At 45.5% G+C, this 21,424-nt stretch overlaps 1 protein-coding gene across 2 annotated transcripts in view; it reads left to right on the forward strand.

Moving 5' to 3' along the window:
• MED13L (mediator complex subunit 13L) overlaps positions 1 to 21,424 on the forward strand; it is a 916,648-nt gene that overhangs the window by 763,085 nt on the left and 132,139 nt on the right. For both annotated transcript variants that reach the window (XM_078667133.1, XM_078667134.1), the window contains exon 16: positions 9,958 to 10,163. In XM_078667133.1, the coding sequence (XP_078523259.1) occupies positions 9,958 to 10,163 (206 nt within the window). The remainder of the gene's footprint in view (positions 1 to 9,957; positions 10,164 to 21,424) is intronic.

Here is a 21,424-nt window from a genome sequence, read left to right on the forward strand (position 1 = left end):
CCCATGTTTCCTTTGGGACGTGTCTTACCCTAAGTGGGGTACTTGTAGCTACTGTATAGCTCTGTCTCACACTGGGAGGGTGTGGACTCCCCTTTCTGGGTTCCTCGTCTTTCCTGGCATCGCTGTATACCGCTGGTGCTGTTTCTTTGATCTTTGTCTGGGCGTAGCTTGCACTGCTCCAGTTTGTTATTTCAGTATCCGCTGCATAGCTGGACCAGCTTTGGCATGCCGTCTGTGGCGTGGTGCTGTGGTGTTTCTGCCCTTGTTTGTCCGGCGTTTCGGCCTGGTCCTCAGTCTGGTGTTCCAGTGGTGGATAGGATTTCCTGGTATTTTCCTGTGTTCTGGTTGACAGATTTAATCTGTCCTACGTATTTCTCCTGTTCTCTTCTGGCTGGTCCCACTTCTTTTCGTGGGTCGGTTTATGTCCGGAACCCTTTGGGGTTGTTCTGGATTTTCCTGTCCTTTGCCTTCGTCTTGCGCTCGGCTTGGTCTGGGCGCTCGGCTTCATGGTACTTGCCAGCTGCCGGCTGTGCACGCCTGCTCTTTCTGCTCCACGGCCGGGGGCCTTGGCGTGGGCCCTTGTGCTCCTGTCTCTTGTTCTGCTGGAGCCTTGCGAGACTACGTCTTTCTTCTCACGCCTGCCTTTCTTGACTGTGGAGCCGTTCCTTCCTTGTCCGCTGACTCGAGGCTGTGGCCGGTTCAGCTGTCCCCTTTACTGTGTGTGTTTTCCTGTGGAGGGCTTTGCCTCCATTTCTACCTCTTCTCCTTGGAGTTTTGGGGTGATTCTTTTCTTCCTCGGTGCTCCTCTGCCGTTGTCCGTCCCTCCGGGGCTTTCTGGCGGATGTCCCTGGTACCTTGGCTGGGCTTGGGGTGTCTTGGCCTCCCTTCGCCTCATCCTTGCGGCTTTCTGCTTGGTGGGGGCTGGGCCGCCCTTTTTGTCCCCATCACACATCCCCTGCTGGGGCCCTGTGTTTCTTCCTACTGGGAGGCTCTCTCGCAGGCCCTCCTTCCTTCTGGGTGTGGCTAGGGTATCTATTCTACGTTAAGGAATCTGCGGCTAGTAGTCTCTATCAGATGTACGAGTTACTTACCTTTGGTAACAATGTATCTGGTAGAGACTATTCTAGCCGCAGATTCCTTCACGACCCGCCCTTCCTCCCCGTTCTGCGAGAACCTTCAGCTTGGTCTGCACTCGCCTGCCTCGGGTGGTTTTGTCTTCTGCAAGTGCCCTCTTTCACTTCCTCCCTAGTGGGATGGTCGTTCTGTTTGTTCCACTTCTTCCTTTCTGGTGATTGGTTGGTGGGTACATGGGTACTTCTGCGTCCCTGCACCCTGGTCTTCCAGTGTGGGGCCTACTCATGCTCTTCTCCCTTTTTCATTGCTTGAAATTCTTGACTCCTCTGCAGTTTTGAGTTGGGGTCTCTTGGCTGTGCCTTGACCCTTAGCTCTTTACAGGGAATGCACCTCTCCTTGCTGGTGTTGTCTTGGGGTGATTTGTCGTTACTCTTCTGTTCTGGCCTTGTTGTCCCTCACTGTTTATAGGCTGGGGTTGCAGACCTTTTGTCTGCTGTGACGTTTTTCACATGCCTTTCTGCCCCCAGGGACGATGTCGTATTTGCTTGCAGGGTTGCTTCACAGTAGCTGTGCTCTATGATTTTCGATGCCACAATGCCTGGCACTCTCACGGATGGTGCTGTTCCTCACCATTCGTTTCTTCCCTTTCTGTTTAACTTATTTTTTCGCACACTGTTCCCACATTCTCATAGTTTTTGTTGGTGATGGGTCTGCATTGTGGCGCAGTTCTCTGAAGAAAACTGATGTTGGGGCACCGGGGTGGGGCTTATGTGACCTTGCTGACGTCACGCCTGCGGACAACGTCAGGGCGGAGTCACGTGGTACTGCCACCTGGCGCGCAGAGATGCTGTGGCAAAGAAAATTTTCTGGATCCAGTCTTACGCCTGGGAATAATTCTATGTTGAGGAATCTGCGGCTAGAATCGTCTCTACCAGATACATCGTTACCGAAGGTAAGTAACTCGTACACCTGGAGGAGGGGTGTGTTGACGATTCTAATCAACTTGTGTCTGAGCAGTTAGGATGGCAGGGCTGAGGGAGAGGAATGGAACAAGGCACAAAGACTGGGTCTGGCATCAGTAAAGATTTGTAAATGGAAGCAAAGTTTCACAGAATTCAGACTTTTACACTTACCAATGCAAAATTTGTCTCAAAAGCTTATCGAAAGCATATATTCCTTTGTTCTGCTGTAACTCAGCCAATATAGCGAAAAATAACTGGGATTTTGGAGAGTGGATAGGTGATTGGGCTGAGCACAGCTATGGGAGGAGTAACAAGTCTGTAGGCTGAAAAATAGTTTTTTGCTTTTTGTGTGTGAAGGACATCCTCAGTCCACAAAAATAGAGGGATTTAGCCTTGTTTGTCGCTTCAGTGAGTAATTGGTACTATCTGATACAGACTTGTTGCCGCAGGTTCCTTTCCATAGAATATTCCCTAGGCATCAGACTGAATCAGGAAATTTTCAAGCAGTACCCCTGCATGCCTGTAGGTGGCATCATTTGGCTCCGCATTGGCGCCATCTGTGCCAGAAGTAACTTGTGCGGTGCCTACAGAGGCACCAACCCACTGCGCCAATATCAGTTTTTTTTCTTTACGCGCCGGTCAACTCCGATCCAGAGAGAGCTACCTCCAGTAATTTTTAACTGACTTTTTCCTAGACTTTTATCTCAGCCTTTTTTTAGATTTCTTCTCCTGGTGTGTTAGGAATGCTCTCTAAGAAACCAACAGGCTTCAAACCATGTGATGGCTGTAACAGGCAGATGTCTGTGACAGACCTTCATTTGGTTTGCCTATGGTGCTTGGTGCCGACCACAACACCAAGACCTGCAAGGACTGCCACACCGTCAATCCCAACTTTTTTTGGGAACAGTCTGTATTACCCAGCGACACCCCGGTCGCACAGGTCTCTGGGCTCTTCCTCGAGCCGCTCTAAACAGTCATTGCCTCGATCTAAGCCGTCAGATAAATCTCACAAGAGAAAGAAGTCTGAGAAGTTGAAGTGGTCTTCAACTTCTCCGCACTGGTTCAAGTCATCAGACCTGGCACGGGAGTGACAGTTCTCTAGACGACTCTTTGCCAGGGTCCGCTTTGCGCCTCCCACAATTTCCTGAAGCGACCTCACCCACCTCAAGGAGTTGCATGAGGCTGGGAACCTCTTATTTGGGTAGTCCGACCCCTCTGAAGCGCCTTCAGCCCCCTGGGTTTGAGAGGAGCCCTTTCTGGTTCGCTGTGGCGGGCCCGTCCTTGGTGTCAGTCGGGCCCCTTGATTCCATGCTGCATCTGGAGTGGCACCACCTGCAAGATCGCGACCTTGCTCAATGGAGGCTGCAGTGCCGTTGTTCCCAGCATTGCTGACACCCCGTGACAGTGCAGGCCCTTTCAACATACCCTACTCGGTCTCGGAGAAGGGTGGTACAATGCCTTCTGAGCCGTAGCCAGTGCCCTTTTCCTTTGACAGACCTGTACAGGGTGATGAATGTTTCGTCTTTTTCCTAGTTTCGGGTTCGTTTCAATTCTTGCATCATTTTTACCTTTCCTTTTATTAAAAATATAGTATATATGAATTACTGCATGGTCACATGACTAGGTAGAAACACAATAAACCCGCAAATGATGAATACGGTACGCATATGTAGTGTTTCATTCGGGCTCTTATTTAAAACATATTTAGACAGTATCTTGAGCTGCAATTCGTCATACGACTTAGGCAGCTATATAGGAGGAAGTTTCACTATATAAACACAACGAGACCCGGAAATGGGAACAACCTCACTGATGGTTAGCGGTCTAGTCTTCAGCCGAATCTCTAAGAATACGGGCGTATTTAATGAGGTTTAACTTCCGGGTCACGTGTCCACAACTAGGAACACGGCGACCCGGGAGCTATACAAACAGCGCGCATATCGCGTATCCTTTGTAAGTATTATTTTGTTTTATCTTGATAGATTATTACGCTTTAACCTACTTTTTCACTATAAACTTGTAGAATCATCAAACAAAATACTTAGCCATATACCCCTTTCGCTTCTCTTTCAGCGTTTGCATCATATAGGGACTGAGAGTCAACCCTCTCCTTTCCTTTCCCTTCGCTTCGATATAATATATTTACCGCAGTGAGTTTTCTATCAAATAATATGTTGCCTAAGCCATTTCTTAGATTTAAATATAGAACATGCAAGTAGATAAGGGATATTATCTCTTATGTTATTTCACTTTCTTTTATGATAGATGGTAGATGAGTTACTCGCTCCACTACTTATTTCACTGTGAGAAGCTCCGGGGATTCTAGTCGATTCAGATATACACGACAGGTAGGGTGCTGCACATGACCGTGTGGATTAATTGCTAGTGTATATCAAAGGAATAGTTGTATTCTACAATCCATATTTGTTCTATCGATTTTAAGTTGGCAGTAATGTGATAATTTGACTAGTCCACAAGAGGTTTCTATTGCCTAAGGGAGATATAGGATTGAATGGATATTTCATATTAAAATACTTGCTTAACTAGACCTTAATCGACAAATATAAATAATATGATCAGAAAGCTCTAATTTCTGCTAAGCACTTTTTGCAGATTGAACTCGATTCATATTCGATTAGTCGATAACTTTCAGCCCCCCAAATTCAACACATGATGCCTTCTTTATCATGTGCCATACGGTTAGGTCTGTAATTTCGAATCAAGTAAGTAGATCGGTATGACGATTTGTTTTTTAAAAAAGGAATTTTTTCTCTTACTTTGACATATAGTGTTCATCCTGATTTCTATATTATCATTCGAATTGGTCAAGGGCCCCACCGGGTCGGAAGTATCACCGGCAGAGCGGTGAGCGTTTTTATATAGCAGCTGTCCATTATTTAGGCTGTTACTCTCATTTTTTGGTCGCTTCTTGTTTTTCTTATTTTACTTAACTAGCTCAACTCTCTCTTCCCCCTCCCCTATATCTTTTTGTTTTGGTCCCCGCAGACCTTTTGCATAGATACAGCCATTCAGAGGTATGTGTGGGGTAGATATAATTGTATACAGGATAGCCTTTACTAATACCACTAAAACAATATTTGTGGAATCGCGGTGATGGTTACACCCTCACTTTCTGGCAGATGCCATCTATTTTTTCTTTTGTTATATTCTTTTCCACAAAGAACATTACACAACAGAACTGTGGAGACCTTTCTTTTGAATGTCAACTTATCTTTGAAATCAGCACAAAGGCCACATGTTTGCCTTGTGGTCATTTATGATTGAGGGTTTCTTTGCGCGCGATAAGGTTGCACAGTGCACGATGGTGCTCACATGATTCACAATAAGTGTCTAAGGGGATCAAATATTATTGAACTTGCCGGGAAGTGTGGATCACCTGATATATATGTTGAACAATCTTTATTGACACTAGAAATAGTGTATGTACAAAAGAATTGTTTTGTTATTCCTAGCCCTGAAGATTCGCGAGAGCGATGAAACACGTGTCGGCTGGCTGCTGTATATCACATGAAAATTAAAGAACGGAAGATTACCTATTCTTTTCTTTTTTGAAACGATTGTTTATTCTGCAGCTTTACCTGTATTTCTTGCTACATGTAACACTATCTACGTAGTTTTGCAAAACTTGATGTGTGTGCATAGGGTTGTTTTGTCAGGTCATGATTGCTGTTCCTGCTACTTTCTGGAACCAAAAAAAGGGACAGAGGCTTTCTTCATAACCTTGACCTGTACCTTCCCATCTTCTTCTTGAAAAAGGAGAGATCCAAGTTGCTCTCCTTGGCTCGGGTCCTTTATGCCCCGAGGAATGGATGGTAGAGTGGGACTTTCAGGATCCATATTTCCACATCTCCATCCTGTCTAACTACAGGCGCTACTGGTGATTCACAGAGGGCCAAGAGCACTTTCAGTTTGCCGTGTTCCTCTTTGGCTTTAGCAGCGACCCTCGGATGTTCTCAAACGTGATGGTGGTTTCAGCAGATCTGTGGCAGTCAGGAGTTCCAGTCTTACCCTCCCTTGATGATTGTCTCTTTAAGGGGGGCTGGCCCCAGTCAGTTGTCTCCCACTTGCAGACCTGTATTCACTGTGGCTGACTATCAACATGCTGAAGTCATAACTAGCTCCCTTTCGTTGGGGCCTTTCTGGCACAGTGCAGTTTCGAGCCTATCCTCCCATAAAGCGAGTCCAGGATATTCAGTCTATGATACGGATGTTTCAGCCTAGATTTCGGTGAGTCCGACTCTGAGGCTGCTGGACCTTATAGCCTCCTGCATCCTTCTTGTGAAGCAAATAGGTTGGCATATGAGAGCTTTGCAATGGAACCTGACATTCCAGTGAGCATAACATCCGGGTTAATTTCGGACCTGGTTAGAATCTCACAGTGAACTGCAAAAAGACCTGGCTGACAAACCGTGATTGGGTCAGTAGCAGACCCCTCTTCTCTCCCCAACCAGAACTGACTGTAGTGACAAATGTGTCACGGTTGTATGATGGTACAACACATGCCTGAACCACATGGTCTCAACCATGAACACGTCTTTACCATGCATGCCTTTACCATGCAATTTCGTGGTAAAAACATGAGTGGTAAAGGGACATGTGTGGTAAGGATCACACCTCTGCCCCCGGCTCGGAAAACTGTCCCTTTTCCCTGCCCGAGCCCTAGAAATTGCCCCCACTACCTAAAACCAATCACTCCCCCAGCCCCCTGAGCGATAAAAATGGTTTCCTACACCTGTAAATTAACCTGACCGCCACCCCTGAAAACTCTCTCTTCCCCTGCCCTGTGCCTCTAAAAACTGCCCTCATGCCCTAAAAACTGACCCCTACCACTGTAAATTTCCCTGACCCAGTCTCCCTCCCTGAAACCTAAAACTGACCCCGCCCTTCCCCGCCACGCCCTGATTCCTAAAAACTACACTGACACCAGCCCCCCCGAGCCCTAAAAACTGACCCCGCCCCTGAAAACTGCCCTAAAACCCTGCCCTATAATCAACCCAGACTCCCCATAGCCCTGAAAACTACCCTACCCCAAAAAACTACCCCATGCCCCAAAACCCTGCCGCACTTACCTGACCACGTCTTCTCCCGATCCTTCCTATTCCCGCCCAGTCCAGCATCTACACCGCGCACTGCATTAACCATGCATATGTGTGGTTAAAGCATATGCGTGGTTAAGGCAAGCATGGTTTGGCTTGTGGGGAAATGGCACTCGTGGCTCAGCCCGCGTTGTGAATGCCGTTTCCCATGTGTCACTTCTGAGCTTGGCGGCCGTCTGGGAGATCAGAGGACTCTGGTCTCCGCAAAATCTGGGCTTTACATCAACTTGCTGGAGCTCTAGGGGGTTCCAGTTGGCATTGAAAACCTTTCTGCCGTTGATTAAGGGAGGGCTTGTGGAGGTGTTCACGGTAACACCACCACTGTGGTACTGCAACAAACAGGGCGTGGTGTGTTTTTGAACCTTCCTGGTGGTTCTACACCTGGTGCACTCTCTGAACGCCAGAGCTGATGAACTCAGCTGTCGATGCCTAGTTTATCATAAGTGGCGTCTCCATCTGGAGGTGGTGCAAGGCCTCTTTTAAGAGTGGGGAGTGCCTTGGTTCGATCTTTTTTCTATCGGCAAAAATGCTCAATATCTGCTGTTCCGCATGATGGAATTTCCAAGGCTGTTCTTGCTCAGGAACAACCGGACCCCCAGTCATTCTTGTGGCCTGGATTAGACACCGAGTCCAGTGTTCCGAACTGAACTCCTGAGCATGACCATTGGTCCGCCATTCAGGCTACTTCTTCGGCAGATCTACTGTTGCAGCAGCAAGGCAGGGTCCTGCACCCAAACCTGTGCACACTCTGCCTTCATGCTTGGAGATTGAACAGCTACAGTTGACAGCTTTATTTTCCTGGCAGCTAGGCATCCCTCCACCACGACCTTATACATTGTTGGGACAAGTTCATGGCATGGGGTGCATTCAAGGATATCGTTGTTCTGTGCCCTTCTCCCAAGTTCTTTAGTTTGTTCTTTCTCTGGGCCAGCAGGGGTCTGATCTGGGCACTGATCAACTTGTTGTGGTCCGTGTTGGTGCTAAGAAAGGGAAGGCCATGCAGAAGAGTACCATCTCGCTGTGGATAGTACTCTGCATCAAGATCTGCTATCCGCAGGCTAAAAAGCAACCCCCTGCGGTCTTACGTGCTCATTCTACCAGAGTCAAGGATGTGACCACTGCTTTAGCTCGTGGACCTGTCCTGCACATCTGTCAGGCAGAAATGTGGGCATCTTTGCACATGTTTACCAAATACTGCAATCTGGATGGTCCGGTCTGTCATGAGACACTTTGCCCATTCAGTCCTTCAGGACTTTTTTGTTTTAATGTGTCGCTGACCCACCTCTGAGAAGGTAAGGTAAGGAATCTGCAGCTAGAAGTCTCTATCAGATGAACAAGTTACTTACCTTCGGTAATGACTTATCTGGTAAAGACTCCATCTAGGCACAGATTCCTTACCAACCCATCTGTCCTTCAAGCTCTGCAAGCAGATTTCATAGAGTGACCCTTCTAAAGGCCTTATCAAAACACCCCAGTGCATCAGCTTTCTTAGTAGCTCTGTTTCTGGCATGAAAAGTCGAGAATAGAAACGGACATCAGCGAGCTCGGGTGGCGCCTATATAAGCATCTTACAAGTCACTTCTGGTGTGGAAACCGTTGACGCAAAGCCAACCGCCACCGACTGGCGCACAGAGGTACGCTCAGAAATTTCTGGATCCAGTCTGACACTGATATCTGCCTGTGACCTGTACCACATGGGTTTAAAACCTGTTGGATTCTTAGGAGAAATCTCTAACACACCTGCAGATGACATCTTAATAAATGCTTCAATAAAAGTCGAGGAAAAAGTCAGTAAAATAATAACTGGGCGTAGCTCTCTCCGGATATATGCTAACTGGCACATAAAGAAAAGAAACTTACTTCAGTGAGCTGGGGTGGCTACTATATAGGTATTGTGCAAGTCACTTCCGGTTCACCCGACGCAGAGCCGAAAGACACCACCTGCCAGTAGGGGTGCTGCCCAAAGATTTCAAGATCCAGTCTAATGCCTGGAAAATATTTTAAGGTAAGGAACCTGCACCAGATAGTCTCTACCAGCTAAGGCGTTATTGAAGGTAAGTAACATGTTCTTTAACTAACTAATATTTGAGAGCGTATAAATCACTGGTATAGAAATAGCGTAAGAACCAGATGCTAATATTCTACTGTACTTTTGTGATAATTGCATATTATATGTCTGGATTAGGTTTACATACTTAACAACATAGTTAATACTTGGAGGACGAAAATATGATAATTTTCTTCTATAATGATGCACACAATATTCATACTTATAGAACATGATTTCATGGCAAATGTACTGCAGAACTGTCTTGGAGCTGTTTTGGTATTCTGAGTAAAGTTTATATGCTTGATACACTCTAAACGAGACATGAGCATTTGAGCTCTAATTGTGGTATACAAATACTTAATGTGAGAGGTCTGTGGCATCTGTGGCAAGCATAGTCACCGGTTTCCCAAGTATGAATGTTAATAGATATATATTTGTTGCTGCCAGGGCGCAACTGCAGGGTAATATTCTCATCCTGGAATTCCGATGCTTGTGGATGCTCTTGGGTGCTTCAGATATAAAATAGTTTTCTGAATTTGTTTCTGTGACTTAGATATGAATATCTTCTAAGTGATTCATTAAACAGTAGTTGTTTTGAAAGACAACAGCGTGGCCTAATTTCACTAACCAACAATGTCATCATGCACTTCAGTTCTAAAATTTTAATAATATTGCCTCCTTTTGTTGGTTCTGGTGTGTTTTGACTGGTGATTGTGTACTCTTTGCTTTATCTTTATTTTTTTGTTTTTTTCAGGACTTGACCTATGTTCGTAGGGTTCCTACAGTGCAGCCTTTCATTGGCTCCTCCATGTTTGCACCCTTGAAGGTGCTGCCAAGCCAGTGTCTCCCTCCTTTAAAGATACCTGACCATTGTGTGTATCCACCACCATGGGCTATCACTTCAAAAATGGAACATCTTCCACTAGCTGTTCCTGCACCTTTCATCAGAGATGGTTATACGTAAGTAAAGGTCTTCTTTTAATACAACCAGAGCAACAGCGCAATCCACTCTAAACAGGCACATAAAGAGCCACACGTTTGCCAATCTTTCACATAATCTGGGACTTCCTGGTTTTCCTTACCAATCCCAAACCTAACTCCTCCTCAGCTCAGCATGTCTCATTACCGTCCACTTGATGCTCTGTCTGATTAGCCATCCCCAAGTTTTCTGCAGCATCCTCTCAACCTCAAGACAACTCATTTCCCACCGGACTGTTCCCTTTCAGTGTGGCCTGACTACATCTCACTGTGACTACTTAGTCTATCTCTTGCCGGACCGCTACCTATGTTTTATTGTGTAACACACTTATCTGATCTACTGGTGGGTTAACCTCGCATAACAATTGACATAACTTCCCATGCAGTGCACTCCTAATTTATCATACCCCCCACTTCCCAATTTACAGAACGTGCTGCAAATTACTTCCTCTTGCCTCCCTCCCAATCTATTCAATTGGTTTTCCTTCTTAACAGTATTTAGGCAAATACAGACTTTTGGACAGCTTCAGCTTCTAAGTCTGTGTCTGCTGCCACATTTTGATAAACCAATGTGTTTATTGACCTGAACCATCAACTCAAGGTCTGTATTCTGTATTTTATTTCTAAATGTCTAAATAAATGTTGAAATCATTGTTAAAGTGGAATAATCCTATTCACCAGGAGCAGCCCACCTGCTATTCATAGTTGGGATTTATTTATTTTTTTGAAAAAAAAATTATTTGCATTTTTATAACAGTGCGATACTTTGTCAAGTAGAAACACAAAATGGTTTAGGCATAGTAGTTCGTCAACAGAAATCTGTAAAATTACAGCACTAATACAGGTGTATCTCTGTCCACCAATCACAACATGGGTCGCCAGCAAGTAACGTAGTCCCAAAGCATTATTCCGAATCAGAGCTAGAGCTATCATTATCAGAAGGTGGGTCACAAATGTTCCCCCTATATTTGTTCCATGCCCCCCAAAGCTTATTCCATTTCTTGGGACAACTTTTATTGCGGAACACTGCCCGCTCCGAAACCATAGTTAGGATTTTTGTATAATGTGTTCAAAATATTTCAGTATTTTAAAAATGATGAAAACTGCCTCACCTATCCAGAGGCTTTAGCTTGTAATGCCTAGGTTTCTGTTTCAACTGTTAGTCATGTTGGATTCTTGTCAATACAATAAGGATATCTCAGCAGTCCTTTTCACTTCTTAAAACCTAGAACAGAGGAAACATTTGTTTTTGGTTATTAACCATATCTACTTTAAAATGTGTAGGAGTAGTCTACTGTGGGCCTCCTAGACCATCAGTGAGACACTTACAGATTTCTCACTGATGGGAGGCCCACATACGTCCTTCAGATACAGTGCACAGGGTCTCAGAAATAAGCATCCTACCAGGAGTCTAGAGCTGTGAATTTAGGTCTGTGATTCCTAATCTGATCGACATAAAACAACAATGTTGCATTATATGAACAACCTGGGTGAAAAACCTTGAAACCATATAGCGATGGGTATAGTTTTGCAAATAGCAGCAAGCAATTTTAAGAAATCTATGATTAGTTGTTACATGATCACGTGCCCCATACTTCAGTCTGCGACCAGCGATTCCCAAAAATAGGTCAGGTTGTCACTGCAGTTGCCCAAATGTTTCTTCTTGCTACTAGCAACTAGAAACTCTTGACTGACTTTTCTACTGTAGATACAGCAACTCCAAATCCTTTTCCTCACTTTGAACACTCTAACCCACTAGAACCCATAATTCAGTTTTGCCTACCTTGGGTGAAATCAATCAAAAAAACTTTTATTACAACCCAAATCTGTCTCCCCGATTGTTTCAGTCCCTCCTCATATCCTTCTCTTAGCTGCACAAGAAGTAGCATCCACGCAATCTGATATATATATATATATATATCAAACACACCACTCCTTCAAGGAAGAAGAAGAGACCAACAAACTGGGAAACTTGGAGGCATTTATTGTCCGTAGTTCACTACAAGGCAAATGCATTTCGGCTTTCAACAGCCTTCTTCAGTGCCAGAGGTGTTCGTAGTCAGCATTTCGTGGATTCAAATATCCCCTTCTGACCTGTAGCTCGTCACTTGCCCCGCCCTCAGGTGAGTATTCATGCAGCTCCTTTTTTTCAGCCTGCAAATCCCAGAGTGCATTGTTCAGGCTCTGTGAAAGTTCTTAACGAGGGGGGGTTTGTTGACGCCACATTTAATTGACCCTCTAAAAATGTTCGTAGCCACAGACAGTCTATGCCCCCTTGCGTCCCCTAAACCACATCACCCTTAGTCAGAAACGGGATCCTCTTCGGCGGGGACTCGGTGGAAATCCGCCTTCAGCCGACCTTGTGGTGCAGGGTAATTTGAAACATATTTCTCTTCTGCCATTGCCTGCTAAAATAGTTGTAAAGGAGGCCAATAGTATATTGAAATAATGTCCTTCTTGACCCCTCTCATACAGGGCTCTGCTCAGACCTGCTCCTGTTCCTTGAGTCAGTAGAGCTACTCTCGATGCTGGTTTTTGTGTCACTCCAAATATTCAGGTAAGCAGGCAAAGCCTAGGAAGTTGAAGCGGAGTCTTGCTCCTTTGAGCCATTCCCACCACCCTGATGAAGCACTTAGGCGGTGCCAACAATCATGTTCCTGCTTCCTAAATCGGTTGACTTGTGAGTCTATTCCGCAGCTGGTTCCGGCACAACCCAAGTTTCTCGGGCCTTCAGGCATTCCAGATCAAAGAGTTCGGCTTAGCTATGCTCTGGCTCTTCTGTTATTTACCAACTCCCTCGGGCTTCTCTTCGGGGCCCACAGAGCCTAGAGGCCTACCACCTGAAACCAGCAGGTTCGCTCTCAGATTCAGCTGGACCCTCTGAGCAGCTTCTGTCCTCCGCTTCACTGCCGATGCTGCCTCCGTCACCAAAACCTACTCCGGTCCCACGTACGTCTATGCTGATGCGGACTTGGCTGCCTGAAGAGGTAGCACGATTGTCCTTTCTGGCGCCGACTCAGCGCTGGTTTGAATTTGACCGATTTCACAGCCAAATCTACCTGAGGTTTCTAAACTCACTTTACCACAAGACAGGCAACACTCTTTACACTCATTACATTCGCTTTCTGGAACAGACTGTTATAATGATTATGACCAGGGTGATTAGTTCGCTCAGCCCTATGCCGATGACAATTAGTATGAAAGCTTGCAAGATGTTTGTGGGCTGGAGACTTTCCCGGAGTCAGCCCTTTTCTCTCCTTCTGGCCCGGCCAGGGAAGAATCTGCATCCTACTCCACGGTTATGAGTAGGGCGGCTGAAGTTCTTGACCTCCAGCTCCCCATTATGGAGCTGAAAAGAAACCGCTTGGCAGAAGTCCTGCAGACTGGCCAGACTGCTTCTGAGCCTCTCCTACCTTTTAATGAGGCCTTGACAGACACCCTACTAGGGACCTGAACAAAGCGGTGTACCGGCCTTCCTGTAAACGGCAAATTGACAGACTCCATCACCCTGCTCCAAGAGATTTGGCCTTTTTGTCGCTGCACCCTTCTCCTGAAGGCCTCGTGGTGCAGCTAGTTTGGCCTCGCGGACAATCAATGCCTCTATTTCTTGGGCTTTTACACTCATGCACTTTGGGACTCTGTGGAGCAAGTCCTAGTAGGTGTTCCTGAACACCTTGACCGTGTTCTGTCACAGGTTATTCAGAATGGTTGTGATGCGGCCAAGTTCACAATTAGTTGTGGTATTGAACACCACGGATGCCGTAAGTCGCAATGCGTGGCTTCGATCAACTGACTTATTGGGTGATGCCCAGTCCTCCCTGATGGTTGATGGCATTCACCTCTTCAGGAAGAAGGCTGATTATGCACTTGAACGGTTCAAGGAGAGTAGGTCTACTGCTCATGCTCTGTGCCTTTCGAACCAGCCTCTCAAGCAACAATTTCAGCATTCCTTTCATGGCTTTAAAGGAGGCATTCTTTACCGTCAGCCTGTCCCACCCCAGTTAGGAACCCAGCAGGGAACCCTCCCAGGACACCGCCACTTGCCAAAACTCTTTAGTGTACCTTTCCAGGGTCACAGCCACCTGGTAGGAGGCAGAATCCACCGCTTCTATCTGAATTGGCAAGTGACCACATTGGATAGGTAGGTCCTTCAGATTATTTGCAAAGTCTACGGCTTTCCCTCATGCTTGCTACTTCCTGATACCTGAGAAGGACTGAGGTCTTCGGCCTATTTTATACCTGTGCACTCTGTTTTTTTTTCCGGTATGAGTAGCTCAAGATGCGTACCCTGACCCAGATCTTGTCTGCTGTAAACCCTGGAGACTGGATGGTAGCATTTGATCTGCAGAATGTCTATTTCCATATTCCCATCCTACCAGCTCATCTGCATTACTTGCAGTTTGTGGTGGGAAAGGAGCATTATCAGGCCACTGTACTCCCCTTTGATCTTCCAAGTGTCCCTTGGATGTTCACAAAAGTGATGGCAGAGGTGGCAGCACACCGTCGGAGGTCAGGAGTTCCAGTCTTCCCTCTACCTCAACAACTGACTGTTGAGGGCAGACGTGCCAAAGGCAGTCATCAGCCACCTCCATAATATGGCGAACCTCTTGTCCTCTTTTGGGTTCACCGTGCAACGCGCCAAAGTTGCACCTGACTCCTTATCAAGCGTTTGCCTTAATCGGACCAATTTTGGACAGGTAACGATCCTGATCTTTCAGCCTCAGTCCTGGATTTCAGTAAGGTCGACACTGAGGCTGCTAAAACTGACGGGCTTTTGTAGTCTGCTGATCAAGCACACCTGATGGCATATGTGGACACTGCAGTGGGATCTGAAGTCCCAGTGGGCCCAACATAAAGGGGACTTCTCCCACTCTGTTCAGATTTCGGAGGAGACTGCAAAGGAACTGCAGTGGTGGTTGCTGAACTTAGATTTGATCGACAATAGACCTCTTTACCTGCTCCATCCAGAGCTGACAGTTGTGACTGCTGCATTGTTTCTAGGATAGTGGCTGCTATCTGACAGCGGTGCAGATCAGAGGCCTCTGGTCTCCTGAGGAGTCCTTGCTCCCCAACAATCTTCTGGAACAGAGGGCTATCCGATTGGCACCTATTCTTCCTTCCGTCCAGCAAAGGGAAGCTGGTGCAGGTACACATGGACATCAGTGCCATATTGTACTGCAACAAACAGGGCTCGTGGGTCACTGACATTATGCCAGAAGGCCTTGTGCCTATGGAAAATGGTTGACTGCCAAGAAGTTTTCCTGGCGGTAAACTACCTGGAAGGATTTTTGAATGCCAGGGTGAACAAGCTTAGCCATCATTTCCTAGCAGCTTACGAGTGACACTGACACCCCTAAGTTGCGAATGGTCTCTTTAGCAAATGGGGAGAACCTTGGCTCAATCTATGGGCCACTGCAAAGAATGCACAGTGTCCACACTTCTGCGTGTTGGAGATTTCAAGACGACTCTTGCTCTGAGACATTCCTCCTCGAGTGGAATTCAAGACTCATGTATACCTTCCCACCGATACCACTACTGCTCTGAGTTCTCAAGAATTTCAGAACAGACTGGATCTAAGTCAACAAAGCGGCTCAGGATTGGGTGCAGAGAGTTTGGTATCTAAAACTCCTAGGCTGGAGCCTATGTCCACCGAACCGGCTCTTCCCCTGGGAGGACCTGCTGTCGCAGTAACAGGGTTGGGTTTTGCATTAGGCCATCTCAACCTCTACCTTCATGTGTGGAGATTGAGCAGCGACAGTTAAACACCTTCGACCTTCCTCCAGAGGTGGTTGATGTCTTCTTTGCAGGTAGGCATCCCTCAATGAAAATCATACTCCCCTGTCTTTTGGACAAATTTGTGTTTTGTTGCTGCACTCACCACGTTAAACCCCTCCAAGCTTGTTGTGCTATTTGTTCTGTCCCTCGCCCGGCAAGTTAATGGTTAGCTTTCATCCCTCTCTGCCTTCTTACGGTTGCCTGATCAGTCCTCCTTGTTTAAATCACCAGTTGTGATTGATGCGATTTCTTAAAGGACTACGATATGTTTCCCCCTTCTCGATTTGTGATGCTCCACTCAGACCTCCATCTTTTCCTTACTTATTTAATGTATACTCTCTTCGAGCTGCTCCTCAGCTGTGCTTTGCGGCTTCTCGCCATTAAAATGATGTTCTTGATTGCCTTCACCTCTGCACCGCTTGTGAGTGAGCTTCAGGCTCTGTGTATTCATCCACCATACCCCACCTTTTTCCCCAATGGGCTGGTTCTGCGCCTAAAGCCGCCTTTCTTCCGAAAGTTGTGACGCTGTTCCACTTCGGTCAAATCATAGCCATCGCCATGCTGGCGGTCTGTGCTCCACCTTTCCAGAAAGACTCCATCGCTTGGACCCTAGAAGAGCCCTCTGTTTCTACATCGATCACACCAAAGACTATCCTGTGGACGATCAGCTCTTTGTCAGGTTCAAAATGAAAAAAAGACCAGGCTGTGCAGAGTTGTACCATCTCCTGCTGGTTCGTGCTCTGCAATACGATCTGCTACGCATTGAATAAGAATCCTCTGGAAGGTTTGAGCACCCACTCCACCAGGGCCAAAGCTGCTACCTTTGTGTTAGCACACGGATTCCCGGTCCTAGACATCTGCCAGGCAGCTATGTGGGCGTACCTCCATACATTCACTGATCACTATTGTCTTGACGGTCGGGTTTGCCAAGAAGGACATTTTGCCCATTTAGTCCTGCAGGACTTTCTGGTTTGAGACATTTCAGACCCACCTTCAAATAGCTACTGCTTTGGTATCTATTCAAAAGGTGCGGCTTAAAGTCTCTACCAGAAGAGCAAGTTCCCTACCTTTGGTAATACTTTTTCTGGTAGAGACCCTATCTAGCTGCAGATTCCTCACCTATCCTCCCCATTCTGTGTTTGGACTTTACCTCTTAAGATCCCAAGTCTAGGAATCTGCAAACTGATATACCAGTTTGCTTTTGGGGCTCTAGGACAGTCTCCAAAACAATTGACGTTAGCACGTGAGAGTGACCTCTTTTTAGTCCAGGCACATCACTTTCGGAGTAGAATGGCCTCAGTGCAGATTTGCATGGATCCACCTTACGGAGAGCAGAGGTACTACGAAAAAAGTTTCCAGGTCCAGTCTGACGCCTGGGGGATATTCCAAACGAGCAATCTGTAGAGATAGTGTCTCTACCAGAAAGAGCGGAAACGACCTTTGCCACGACTTCGGAACAAGGAGTTCTGGAGTCACGCAAGCCGATCAAAGACTTTGCCATAGCCACTCATCTGCGTGGTTAAGGCTGAATCGGTCTAGTGTTCGAGCAGGGTAGAGTTTGGCTTGCAGTGCACAGGAACCGGTAAGAGGGGTTTGTGGTTAGTTTTTAGGGGGTTTGGGGTTAGTTTTCAGGGGATGGGTGGGGTTGGGGTAAACTTTCAGAGGGTGGATGGGTTGGGGTTAGTTTTTAGGGGGTATGGGGTTAGTTCTCACTCAGGGGGTATGGGGTTAGTTCTCAGGGGTGGGGGGGTTTGAGGTTACTTTTCAGGGGTGGGGGTTTGGGGATAGTTTTGAGGGGTGGGGGATTGGGGTTAGTTTACAGGGGGTTGTGTTAGTTTTTAGGGGGTGTGGGTGATCGTGTATGTTTTTAGGGGGTGTGGTGTTCGGATTAGGTTTTAAGGGGGTATGCATTTATTTTACCAGGCATGCGTTTACCACAAAAAGTCGTAGAAAAGGAATGTGGTAGTGACCTCGTTGTTGTGGAACTCATTGCTCCAATATACAACCAGAAAGAGCGTTACCGAAGTTAAGTAACTTGTTCATCCTCATTAGATTGTTCAGTTTTTTCTCTAACTCCGAAACATACTCCAAATCCATGAAAAACTGGTCCCAGTAATCCATAAACTGGACAAAGACCACACTTGTTGTTCCTTTTACAGACTAATATATTTTCTTAACCTTTGTCAACATCTGCACAAGTCTTCTAGCTGCCAGACTAGCACTACCATTTTCTTTACAGAAAAGATGTGGGGAGAATACTAAACAGATTTCTCATTTAGGAGAAAATATACAATAAACCCTTAAAAACACTGAACTCTGTTTACTTGACACCAAAATTACCTTTGACTGGGTAAATTAGCACTTCTGACCAAGCCCCACAAAACATTTTTATTTAGTCGTAGATTTATGGAATGGAATATGTTCAGTTGCAAAACTCCCTCTGCTTCGTTAGGGTCAATGAGGGTTACATACCATTCTGGAGGGAGATGCACAATGATCTGCAAACCAAAAATAAGGGGTCCTCTCGTGATCCAAAAGATTTGCTGCTAATAAAATGAGACGATTGCCCATAATTTTGTTCTTATTTCAGGAATTGTCGCGGCCCCTCCCTACCACTGTCGTCAAATATTTCTAGAGAACCATAGACCACTTTGTATGGACAGGGAAGAATTAGACAATGCTGAAAAAAGGGAAGATGAGGTCCCCATCTCCGCCAACTTCTTAAAATGTAGAACCTTGTGGCCTTCTTATGTTACATAGTTGAATGAGTTAATTCCAAATCAGAGAAGCATCTGTGCTTTACTGACCTGTTCACTGCATGGTCAAATATCTGATACGTACCAAGATGGGATAAAAAAAACCTCAACTATAAGGGACTTTATTCCTTGCCGATTATTAGAGCCAGAGTATCTCAGAAGCTGAGCTTCTCAACAGTTATCATCTATTGCGGGCAATTCCAGCTTTACACCTGCTATGGACAACTTTGCCTTTGGTAGATGGAGGTCCCAGGCATAGAACAGGGTTGTAGACTTTTTTTTTACAATGCAGATATTAAACCATTTGAAATGCTTGAGCTGAAATTTTGATTGCAGGAAATAGAAAACAATATTTCCAGAATAATCAGTATGTCTCGCTCCTGTCTATAAAACCACACGCTGCCAGACTCTTAACAAAATATGAGAAATGGCGCGTCATGAGGGTAGGGGATAAGAAACTCCTTTCATATTGTGGTCAGAATAACAGATAGCCTTTTCTCCTGGAGGCTCTGTTACCATACCTTATTGAGATGTTATTGCTCTTGCGGAAGTCTCATCTTCATTTTCCTGCAAACAAGAATTGGACCTTAATGCATCTATCTGACCTATCTCCCCTTTTCTTATAAAATCACATGCATATCTGTCGACCGATTGCATGTGGAAGGCACTAACGTTTTTATTTCCCTAGTTTAAAATCAATGACGGACAGATAATTTGCCATTGTTTGTAGAACCTCAACCAGAATTTGTTTTGTGCGAGTATCGGGAAAGCATATTATCCTTGCATTTGTGATTGGGTAAATGTCCTGCTAAAAAGCTGCGTTTTCAACATTAAATTCCCTACCTTGTGATATGACGAGAGCGTTCTGTTTAGCCAGATTATAAATTTGCCGATTTTCTTTGCCATTCTATGGTGTTATTGCTCCCATAAGGTATATATTATGTCATTTGTCATTGTCTCCGTTACATGTTAGCAATGAGTTAACAGGCTGTATCCCTGGAGTCTGCAAATTATCAGTGGGATTGACCACACCTTTCCACTTATCAGACCAAGCAGTAGACCACATTAAATAGATGCCCTTTTCCTTACTTGCTTCTCTGGGCTGTGACCTCCCCCCTCCCTCCCTCTCTCCCCCTCCCCCCCTCCCATTAGGACACTAGGTGTTATCTAGGCATATCCCTCTGAATTAAGAAATTTGAGAGTTCTAATGTTAAGGAAACATTCTTCGGCCGCATGCTATTGGGACCTACCTCGATTGCTCACTTGATAGGCTTCCTGAGTCAATCAGTTGTAGGTTGTCAAGGCTTGACTTTCTTCGTGCATGGCCCTTGGAGCTCTTATTAAACTTACTCATTTTATAGCGACCCCACCGTGATATGTGTTGGTGGATATGTGTTGCTTTTCACCTGGACAGTGTAACTGGATCTTGGATCTCTGGCCAGATGGCAAAAACATGCCTAAGATTTTGTGCAACAGGTGGGGCACCGTTATGTGCTACTACTGCATGAGGGGTGGTTGTGTATTGGCATTGTTGAAACAGAAACCCTTTTCTATGAAGCCCTTCTACCCCTTTCTTCAAAACGACACACAAGCCTCCCGTAAGTGCAGGCACTGACTTAATTGCCGTGGTGGAGCACAGAGTGTGACAAGCAAATATGCAAAAGCTCAGAGCAGCACTACTACTTAAGTAGGGGTAAACATTAACAGGGACTTACACCGAGTAAAAATGGAAAGTTAAATAGGTTCAGACATGTTACAGTCGAGGCTAGTGCTGGGAATCAAGCCCTGGCCAAACCTTCACTGTTCTGGTGCTATATACCTGCACAAATCTAATAAAGACTAGTGATGGCATGGATGTGGTAACAGCAGCATTCTGGCCAGTCTTCTTTGGCACTCCCCAAGGCTTCATAGATACTAGTCAATCACAGTAGATGCAATGTCTGGTATAAATATCCGTAGTCTATCTTGTGCACACAGTTTTGGGTTTACCGACTATATAAACTTGCACCTTGTGCTTATTAATCGCTAAATAGATGACCTTAACATTATATGCAGCTAGTCAGATGATAATTTCACTGTGGGAGAAAGCTAAAGCACTAATCTTGGTGATTGACTGCACTGCTTGGGGGATATTCTAGGCATAGAAAAGCTCTCTTTTGAACAGAAGTCTGAACCCTTTGAAACAGACATGGCAGTTTTTCTGAGCTATATATCTTCTGACTTAAGAGAACTCGCCTAAGCATCGTAGAGTATTTTGAAGAATCCAACCAGTGGAGGAGCAATTATATTACAAGGGGTTACGTGAACCAGATTTTTATGACTGATAACTCTGCACAAGCCCCATGTCGTTTTTGAACCGCCTTCTGAAACTGATGAGGTTGGGAGGGTTCGTTATGAGACTTAGGCATTAATGGTACTGTTATAATTTTGATACTTAAATTCAGGTAATGTTGTTTTTATTTTGGGTTATGTAACCAGTACCAAATTGATTGTAGGCAATGATTATTGATAACTTGTTTAATCAGTTCTATGAATTGTCAAGAAGTAGCATTCCCATACCTACTTTATCTGGCTAAATCTGGGATGCCATTTGTTTGTTGAATATATTATTTTCATTGTCAAACATGAGGCCTCCTTTCAATTTTTGGCATGTGCTGCATATTTTTAGGTCGCCATCACCTCCATCTGTAGGGTCATTGTGGTACAGGAATT

This window comes from Lissotriton helveticus, chromosome 11 (assembly GCF_964261635.1).
Source record: "Lissotriton helveticus chromosome 11, aLisHel1.1, whole genome shotgun sequence".
Lineage (NCBI taxonomy): Eukaryota > Metazoa > Chordata > Amphibia > Caudata > Salamandridae > Lissotriton > Lissotriton helveticus.